Source organism: Branchiostoma belcheri, unplaced genomic scaffold (genome assembly GCF_001625305.1).
Source record: "Branchiostoma belcheri isolate BF01 breed outbred unplaced genomic scaffold, Haploidv18h27 scaffold5, whole genome shotgun sequence".
NCBI lineage: Eukaryota > Metazoa > Chordata > Leptocardii > Amphioxiformes > Branchiostomatidae > Branchiostoma > Branchiostoma belcheri.
The window spans coordinates 4,406,693-4,417,541 of NW_017804131.1; the positions used below are offsets into that span (position 1 = coordinate 4,406,693).

The 10,849-nt window shown below is 38.9% G+C and overlaps 1 protein-coding gene across 1 annotated transcript in view; it reads left to right on the top strand.

Moving 5' to 3' along the window:
* LOC109479676 overlaps positions 1 to 10,849 on the top strand; it is a 55,250-nt gene that overhangs the window by 20,341 nt on the left and 24,060 nt on the right. Inside the window, 7 exon segments of the mRNA XM_019781665.1 lie at positions 1,611 to 1,707; positions 4,988 to 5,063; positions 5,838 to 5,926; positions 6,254 to 6,390; positions 6,579 to 6,718; positions 8,580 to 8,723; positions 10,372 to 10,488. Coding sequence (XP_019637224.1) covers positions 1,611 to 1,707; positions 4,988 to 5,063; positions 5,838 to 5,926; positions 6,254 to 6,390; positions 6,579 to 6,718; positions 8,580 to 8,723; positions 10,372 to 10,488 — 800 coding nt within the window.

The following is a 10,849-nucleotide window of genomic DNA, read 5'->3' on the forward strand; positions in this document are numbered from 1 at the left end:
TTTATGACAGGACTGTTGCAAAAAAGATACTGTATAGCAATAGAAAATAGTTATCATTCATGGGCTTCACAACATAACAGTTCTTTATCACATATGTTGGAGTATACATTGTATACCTTGCCAGTGATGCCTACAAGAAATAAAACTGTACAACAGACTACTAGTATTGATCCATGCAATCTATTGCTAGACCAGTTACATACTACAGAGAAGAATTTTGTTTTTATTTTGAGCATGATTCAAAATGAAGTATTACTTGTGCTTTAGACTTGGAATGAAATATCTACCTAGGTGATATACAACATACTAGATCCTTAGTCAGCGTTACAGCAAGCGCATGCAATAAAAAGATAATAAAATACCCACTGTAATAGCTAACCTGAAATTTTAATAAGCTATGAATAGGGAAAAATCCATCCATAATTTATACAATGAGGACATCATGTGCCGGGAGTATAAGTGGTTTGGCATAGATGCTGCACGATTTGGGTGAAAACAAGTCCCTTATAGGTTCTAAGGTCTTTAGTTTAATTCAATTTTGTGAGCCCAGTCCCACCAGAAAAGCAGTTAAGGTATTGATTACTTAGCATTTGGCACCGTGTAGGCTAGGCCATGTAGGTTTCAATGGCCCAGGAAGGAATCCACATATCCTCACACAGAATTTAGTGTAGCTTGAGAAAATATGTACATGGCCCCTCAGGAAAGAGAAGGTAAGCACTCCAACTGGTATTTCTATCAGAGATTTTTATCATTTGGCATGTCATTTTACAGCCAAAAGATAAGTATTAATGGTAGTATCCATGCTTGATGGATAAGGGGGAGGGCAACACTGGTCTTTACTTGTACATGTATTATGTGCCATGGCATATACTGTAGTATCATCTTTTTATTTTTTAATCCTCTTCCTACCGAGTTGTGCTCTAAACAGTACAAAATTGGTTGCATAAAAATATCTGGAGCAATGCAGGAAAGAGAGAGAGAAAAAGAGAAATGGCAGTGGCTATTTTGCAATGTTATGACCTTTATAGGTGGTACCACCAGATGCGATTCACTGAGCATGATACAATCATTCTGCATACATGTATATATGGGCTATATGTAGGAGAGAGTGGGACATAAGCATGGTTAGAGGGTTGATACAAGAGTTAGATACATACATGTATGCAAGACCTCTGTAATTGTTGCAAGAAAGGCAAGGGATAATTTGCTATCTACAGTGGTGGCATAATTTCTACAGTAAATAAATAATTGCAATGTCCTGTTTGATACATAATTTTGATATGATCTTTCTTGTCCTGCAGTTCATGGAAAACCTCTAAAATAATGTGCTCTGTAAAAAAAATTTTATATTTCAGACAACCAATGCACTGTGAAGATTGCAGATTACCACATAGAGATTAAAGCTTAATGATAGATATTAATATTGATATTCGGCATGCTGATTCAATCTTCAGGTGCAGTGTCACCAAAGGTTTACAGTGTAGATGTGATTATACCAACCAAAGGTACCTGCACAAAGCCCTTTAGGACTATAATATGTGCATAATTTCACATTTGTGTGTTGAGAAATTTTAAACAGTGATGTTGAAGGTTGTATTATTTGTTTGCAGGTACAGGATTGGCCAGAAATGTGTCAACGCGGTCCTGTCCACCAGGTGGAGTGGGGTCTGATCAAGAAGAAGAGGAACAAGACAACGAAGCTGAAAGGTGAGGACTGTTTGAAATTGCTAGAACAAAAAATGTTACCAATGTTAACACAAGCAACAAGGAAAAGAGGATGTGCAATTCTAGACATCCTGGTCCTTCCTTGTAATCCAGTGCTTATGCAGATTACCTGTTAGTTGTGGTACAACAAAAGAGTGTGCAACAAAGTAAGTATTTAGCCCACCCTTTCACACAATGGACACACCTACCTGCGGATTATGACTTGAAGGATACAGTGTTAAGAGAAAGGAAAGGCAGCTGCGTAAGCCTACCAAATTATTGTTCTTAAATTTGTTCAGCCATGTTTTACATGGTTTTTGTTTTTGTTAAGCCACCTGTTCTTTTAGGGCTTTTCTGGAAAACAAAACGCAGCATGCCTAGATTACCTAGAGACAGGTCTTGTTCTATATCTTTTGTTTGGTAGATTTGTGAAGAAAGTTAGCTGAATTCTCTGCAATTTTCATGGCAATATTTGCAGTTGTGAAAATCAGAGTTTGTTTTTTAACCTTCTGATCATTATAATGTTAAAATTCACCAACATGTACATGGAGCTGAAACATGTTCCATAAGATGAATCTTCCAAACAAATCTTTATGAAGGCTGTAACTTTATTGACTGTGTTAATATGTGCTACTGCTCTGTAACATTGGCTTATTCACTGTCGTCAGTCAACCATGAAAGTGACACCTGTTGGTAGTCATGGTAACAATATTCGGTAGTCAAACTGCATACCGCAGATACCGAGGATTTTACGTTAGGTTGCACGGATAATTGCGGCATAACTCAAGTCGTTACGTTAAAAGCATTTGGGAACAGCAAATTGATGGCCATGAACTAAAGAGTCAATAGGATGTCAGCACGGAAAATGATTTCTTTCATGCCCTTGGTCCAAACAAATTGACATAATCGATCTTCACGCAACTTCCTCCATAGTTGTCCACAGGTTTTGATCGCAATGATGTATGCTGGTATTACAGATTTCAAATGGCTCTGTGAGCAACTAAATTTTTTCACACTGCAGAGAATGTAGGTAAAGCTTTGTCTTCTTCCGTAGTCATCTCCAAAGATGTAAACCTTTGCTATTGTATATGGACTTTCGTGGAGGTGAAGCCTTTAATTTGTCAGCAAAAGTACCATTAATTTTGGCAGGATTAAATATTATGTCCCCATTACTGACTCGTGGACAATTATTTCATCCATCAGCCATCATGACCTTCAATGCTCTTTTCACATTCAGGTTTATTTGATAAAATTTATTGCACTGTAATAAAACAAGTCATTGTCGGGACGGACAGGATATATTTTCAGAAGAACAAAATCTAAGAACTGTATGTTCCCATTCATAATGTCATTGCATGGGGAGGCTGAAAATCCTTAGATTTAAGACTTGTCTCTCATCTTGTCAAATACATGTAATCTGTCATACGAAGTATTATCATGCATGCATGCATAATTATCACTGGAGGGCTAATCGGAAAACAACGGCGTCGTTACCAGCCCAAGGAAGGTCACACCGGGGGTCACGGTACATAAAAGCCGCGGAGGAAGTGACTTCCGCTGGTAGACATGTTCAGAGACCACCTGTCAAAACCTCAAAGCCCTTTGTCTACCATAATTACCCAACCTAGTAACCACTTAAAATCATCATGAGGAGGAAGTCACACCCTCAGATTCTTAGCTCAAAATGTAATCAGTTCAAGTCAATCCTTGCAGTCAAAATCTTTAATGATAGGGAAGGATATCTTCAAGGAAGTATATTGCAGAAGAATTGTACACAACAGGAAAGAGTTAATTGTTGGAATCTGAGCTGTTAATGATAGGCTATATAGTTAGAACTAGACATGTCTAAACTTGATGCAATAGTAGGTGAGGCATAGGTGTGACCACAACTCATGAAGTGTAAGCTACAAATAAAGGAGTGGACTCACTAGCTTTCTTTTCCGCACAATACATCTACAATGTATGATAGAATATATAGAAGTTGATTTTTCTAGCCATGATGGATATTTTTGTGTTGATAATGTATCCCCTCAGGAAATACTCTCATTAATGTTGTGTGGTCACCTGTGCACAATGGTTCTTCACAAAGATCTAATTGTTGGACAAAGAGGAACAATGTTAAGTGCGTTGCTGTCGGCACATTTGGTGACATACCTTGCATACTTCACATAGTATATCTTTGAGACTGAACGAGACACACCACAAGATTTGCTCCAATCTCCCTTGACACTCCAGACTGGTTTATGTATGGTGTGATTTACTGTAATTATCCTACTTTTAGACCCACCTAAGTTTAGCCTGAAGACAAATTGTTTCAACAAACAGTAGCCAGTTTATCAGAAAGTTACATTTACTGCTACAGAGCTGGTGAATTACTTGGTGTGTTATTGCTTCTGACCTTCTTGGTTTCAAACACAACATAAAATCTGATTGCATATAGTTAAAAAGTTCAGATTCTTTTGATTGCGGAAGATTCAAGCAAGCGAGGTGTAGCCAAAAACGCCTGCCCCTCCCACCAATATATCTCGATTTGCATAATTACATGTTGAGCAACTGGGCAATTAGAATACGTACTACCCAGTAATGCCACCCAAAGCACACAAGATGTTTCTTTCCGTCTCTGGACATTGGGGTGAGATTCAAGTGTTGCTTTCATATATCTTGTAAGCTTTCAGAAATGTGACAAGAACTTGCAATTTGTAAACCCGTCTGGTTAGCTGTGACTGTTTGAAAATACAGGATAGTGGAAAATCTGGTTGCCAAATTTGTAACTTATGTAAGACAATATATGACTGTGCTTATTCTTACTATTACCTTTGCAAGACAAAATTGTTTAGGTTTAGAACTCCAATACATTTCTCTAACTACTAAAAGATAATATGTCAGGAGGCTGTTGTTGGCAAAATTGTCCAAAAGCCTTACATTCAGACCAAGTATAATGATTCTTCCAAGTAGAACAGGTGGGGAGAACATGTCCTGTGGCTATCCAAAACAAACCACTAATGGCAGTGGTTGCTCTGATACTATCCATTGTTCCACATTTTGATCGCATCCTCAGGCATTGTTTACTTTCAGACTTTTTTCCCTAAGTCAGCTTTTTCCAACACTAGGTTAGGTTTTGATATTTCAGATTTAATTAGATAGTATGTGTTGTGGTTACCATGATACAATGTACATGTAGAGCAATAAGAGAATTGTGTACAAATGTAGAATGTCACCTGCCTTATGTAATTGTATTATATCTGGTTTCTGAACTGACACTTTTTTCTCCTTTTTTTGACAGAACAACCTCGTCATATGGACCACAGAAAGACTTCAAGCTCAGTAAAAAGAAGACAGCCAGAAGACATCACACTGATGTAAGTAAATGTAAACATGATGATTCTACAGGGTCAATTGTTTTAAGCATACAAGCAATCGCTGTTTTTGTTTACATTATATGACTGCAAATTATTAGAAGACATGCCAATTTTTGGTAGGTAAATCAACCAACCATCACCCGCTTCTGCCTACTGTGACACCATGGAGATCGCTCGTATTGACGACTCAATAAATAGTAAAATTTATTTTCTGGTATTTTTCATCTTCCTGCATCATGTAAATTCTGGACAACTCAGGACTTTTGATCTTTGTTGCAGAATCAAACTAATGCATAATTGGTTCATCATACCACATACGTGTATTTAGGTCATTTGTTTTGACGTCAGGAATAATTGTGATTACGCTGGTCATCTTATGTTAAAAATGGGAAGCATGTTTGCTAACTCCAGTCTCAACTGATTACAGGGTTCGGCAACAGGGAAGAGGTTAAAAAACGTAGTTTTACTTAAACTTGTTTGATACAACCCCAGTGAACTCACCCTAACATCCAAAGAAAACAGATATGACAAGAAAGCAAAACCTTATCGGGGCCAACAGATAAACAGATTGCCTTTTAGGTTATGATGACGACAACACACTGTCAACATGACGTGTTACATTTTGTGTCATGTTGCTTCCCCCGTAGCAACCCAATAACATAAGGAACAGTGGGCATCAGACATCTTACTGTTACCACTGGGTTTTGCAATGCACTCACGTCTGTAAACAAGATATCATACTATTAGCTTTATCTTATAATGTTACTTTTACAGGATCCCAGCCGAGAATTCTTCACTGTGAAATTCGACATCGCAGACTACGAAACAGAAATTGTTCCAGCAGTAAAAGGAAAAACCCTGAGGTAGGAAACATGTTCCAATGCAATACTATAGCAATGAAAGTATGCTTCTTCTGAATTCTTCTGTGATGTCTTGTGCTGTCTCATTAATACCTTTAATACCTTGGCAAACACTCAAGAATTTTAGCCTGGTTACCAGGCCTATTCTAGCTCTGAAGTCTTTATGCTCTCCAGAAAGGACTCTGGAGCTAAAAGAAGTCTAGTAACCAGGCTACAACAATCTTGCAACATATAATCACTAATCAAGTATCTAAATGTGAAAAAAAGATTCATTCAGCCTATTTTGCCTCTTATAATTCCTGGCTTATAATATAACTCTATGTTTTACAGGGATGCGCTGGCAGGTATGATGGACAGACGGGGCCTCACCATTGATCATGTCAACATCTACCTGGACCAGTCCAGCACCCCCCTCCCCCTGCACTTCGAGACATATCCACTAGGGGGACACAGTCTTCATGTTAAAGGTCAGGAGAGTGCACCGATCTTTGATGCGAGGATAGTCTAATTTACCTAGTCGGTGTCAGATAAAAATCATCCACACTGGTTTTTGTAAAACAGCTTATTATATAAGTTTATAGTCTATTGCATATCGTAGTATAACTTATATAAGGAAGAACTGAATTTGAATGAAATTCATACTTTCTAATTGTAGGAAAGGAGCCCTTGAAGGATTCGGACACAGTCCTAACGAAGACGGGGCTTCACACTGCCAAGGGCAACGTCATGACGGCAAAACTCAAGACTCTCAGCCAATCAAAAGAAGACCCAACGGGCAGCAGAAGATCATCAGGGGTAAGTCTTCTGAAGAATCAATAGAAAATTGTAGCTAATCTGTGGTTACAACATTTCAGGTGCAGGGTTATGGGTTTGTGATTTTTGATGAAGGTGTGCCTGTTTTAAGGTCATTTTCCACACAAAAATACATCAAGCCATACCTCAATTTTTTTTTTACTACACACTAACTAGATAGAAGGTAATGGTAGTGTACAGCCACTGCCCCTTCCCTAATGTTTTATGTCTGATCCTGAACTACACAATGATTACAACTGCCTGCTGCACCCACACCCTCCACTCAGGCATACCGACGGGCTTTCCCCAAGGCCATCCCTCGCCGGCGTACCATTTCCACCAGCTCCATGTTCTACAGCGACCGTCAGGCCGAGACCTGGGCGCGCCACCAAATGAACCAAAACAACAAGCCCTCTGAGGCGTTTGTCCGACAGCCCCCAGAAAACGGTACCGTCAGTGGCGTTTTCCCCCTGTATGAGGGAGGAAACCTGACGTTTGTGAAGGCAAGTACCGCTCTAGCACTGACCACACGTCAACGCGGTGAAGGGTGGTGGCAGACTGATGACTACTTCCCATACAATTCCTAACCTTCACCCTCCCCTCCTAAATGGTTTATTTTTCTCAACTCAAGTTTTTATCCTTGATTCAATTATTTACTAATGGGTGATTGACTTACAGTGAACCTGATTCTAACTCTACCTTTTTTTTCCATTTTTTTTCCTTTAAATTACCAATTCTCAGGTGTTTTCGTGTCTAATATCAAACACGATAATCATTATATTGTGCAATTTCGATTGGAGAAAGCTTATTGTCCATCAAAATCAAGAACTTTAATTCAAAAACTGTTGGATCATGCTCAAAGCCTAAACTAAACCATTCGCTGAGATATGAAATATTTCTGCTGTGGAAAATTGCTCATCATTACCATTATAAAATCTGTTATCAGACCTCATTACACATAGATGTACCCTGGGTTATCATCGGGTCCTTTTTAATTGTCCTGTGAAACAGGTTATTACTTCCTGTTTACCTTTGTAATTCAAATGTCCCCGAAAACCCTAAGGGAGCCCCTGGAGTCTGAGTGTCTGTACTTATGAGCTGGTGGCTAAATTGGACCCGTGTGCTTATTGGATATTATTTTTTCCAGCAGCTGGTATATTAATCTCTTTGTGGCTTCTCCTACACACTCAATACAAATTGTTCATATTTCTGTTCATGTTGTTTTGTAGATACTGATATCTGAAAATCTCACACCCCTCGAGATGGTACAGTCCTCACTTTAGGTCACCGGCCAGGGTGTCTACGCTAGACTAAATTGAGCCCCAACATGTAAACCATGGTTATAAATGTAGCTCTAGACAAGGACCCTTCAGCAAAAACCTGCTCAGCAACATTCTCGTCATCAGTTGACCCAATGGGCTGGCCCATTTTTTTGGCAGGCGAAACGAAAACAAACTTGTTTACAAAATTTTTGGCACATCAAACTCCATTGTGAGTAGAAAATTGGTCAGAAGGCAATATTGACATTTTGCTTTGGTGGGTTAGAAAAAAGGAAATGTAGGCTCTCAAATTATAATCAGCATTATTTTCAGCAGAAGTCCCCCCTTCTTGTAGAATGGAATGGTCTAACTGACTATGCTTTAATTGGTACACAAAGGATTCTTGACACAAGATAGTGCTAAAGTTTACTGACCTGTCCCCATTCTTTCTCGGTTATGGGTATGTCATAACTAAGGTTCTTCACATACTGACTGCTATTTGTATTTTCTCCCTTTTGTCAAGGTTGGCAACAGCTGGGGTTGGTGTGCTGGATGTTTTTTTGGTGGATAATTAAGTTTTATTGTATGTGTTTTGGTTATTACAGAGCCAGAGAAGTAGGAAGAACATCATGTCTATTCTGGGGTCGTCCCAAGACGTGGGGCCTCTGAGTCCGAGGGAGGGCTCGGACCGTAGCAGAACTGGGGGCAGGTTTAGCGCACTCTTCAACCCAGGAGCTCCCGTTGCAAATGTAAGTTTAAACCCAGATTTCTCATAAATCGGTGCATGATAAAGATAACATCCTCTGCCTTTCAAATCAGCTTGTCCGTGTTGAAAGCCAAGATACAAATGTAAGTAAGTGTGTAAAATATAGTTTGTCATGGCTGTCATTCTCTTTATAGGATTGAACAACTATTAGATAGCTTCAGTGTTTAAGACATGTAGAAAGAAAGCATCACAAGCTCAACCCCAATGTGTTTATTGTTTACTTCATTTGTTTTTCTGTTGTTGTAAGTCAGAAACCAGGGAGTATGAGAGAATATGTTATGAATTCAGTACTGATGATTCTTACTCAGAGTTACTCAGAGTTACTTTGTTACTTCTGTAGTTAATGTTTACAGTTTATGCAAAACAAAACTATTTGTACCACTTAACCACATCCCAGTACTGAGTTGCTGCAAGTGCTCACTAGCAGTGTATTTAGTGTAGGCTGTGAAGCCATTGCTTAGGCTGAAAAGTTATGAGTACATGGAAGGATTGAAGAGTGAAGTTAAAAATCTGCTATAAGTACTGCCGCCAAAGAGTGGTTTTCCCATCAACATTCTATAGGACAAATTTCACAGTGGGTTGCTCCACATATCAAAGGCTTCAGAATGGAAACACCGATTTCCAGATGTTTAAAAACTTTTTTTCGCATCAGATTGACATACTGTATGAGCAACGGCACCAGTTGCATGATAAATTGACATTCTAAAATCGCTGGAAAAGCAGTGTTTGTAAAAAGATTTGTCGTCTCGTAAATGTGTAATTAATAGGGACAACAAAGGGACCTCGCAACAAGAAAAAGCACCTGTTACAAGTATACCTGACATGTACTTTTGTGAAGCACCGGTGGCAGGCAGGTGCCAAAAGCAGTCAATGCATCCTATGCAAACAAAATCAACAAGTTGAGAGCGTTTAACAAAAGGTCAGCACACATTGGCAGGTAGAGTGATCAAACTGAGCTCGATCATGGGGACATTGGGTCAGATGACTCTGTAGCCTGGTTACAACAAGCAGGCAGTAGCTAGCCAAGCCCTCTCCAAAAGGTCCTTTCAGGGACCCACAACAGATAGGGAACAATAGCAATAGCGGAGGTGCTTTGTTTGGAGCACTCTTGTCCAAGTTACACTTTGGCATGATACACGTCCTCTTGGATCCGGTAGTTGTAGTTTTACCAGTTAGCAAGTTTAGTTTAACAACTGCATTTTAGGGTATGAAACAGTGTTATTAGTCTTCACAATGGACAAGGTAGGCATTTGAAATATGTTAGTTCAGTCTAAGTTATTCTGTTCTCATAAGAAAAAGTTTTATCAAAATGTAGCCTTCTATATAACGTTTAGAAAAGATTTTGTGTGCTGTTTTACATTTTATTTTATCATGTGTGTTGATCGCATACCTGCAATGCTGGTGTGTTATGCCGAAGGGCGTTTATACAGATATAGATATAGATACCCTTTCAGATAAGAGTTGTTTACTAAGGTCATCAGTCACACATTTAGCATTCTACTTACACCCTAGCTACAGTCTTGTAAATATCTAGTTAAAACTCTACAACAGTCATAGCTGCTTATTTTCTGCCCATTTTTCTATTTGAAACAATAGATCTAATGAATCTAAATGTCTATATCTCTTACCAGGAAAAAAGCGAAATGTTGGCGGAGAAGTTAAGCATGTACGCTGTGTACGGACTTCCCAAGCTGCCCTCCCTCATCTGGTTCTACAACAGAGACGAGGATGAGTCCATCTATGAACTGGTGAGTACCACACACCTCATGGGTGGCAGCTTGTCTCAAAGAAGTTGTTTTGAAGACCTACATTTACTGTAACTTTAATCATGGGAGGATTAGGGTTGACACATTCTTAGTTATACACAAGTTCCTAGCTATCTTATGCTAATGTTTTCTCAGACTTCTAGTTATGTTATTGAAGCTTACCTTACTTAACATTCCTGCTGCAAAGTTGCAATATAGGTCTAGCAAACTTAGCTGTAAAAATTAAGCTCTAAAGCAGTGTTTCTCTCAATTTGTTCAAATTTGTTGAACCATTTGTTTCTGTTGGTACAGGAAAGCTCATGGACAGAGATAGTTGAAGACAAAAGCACCATGACTAAGAAAG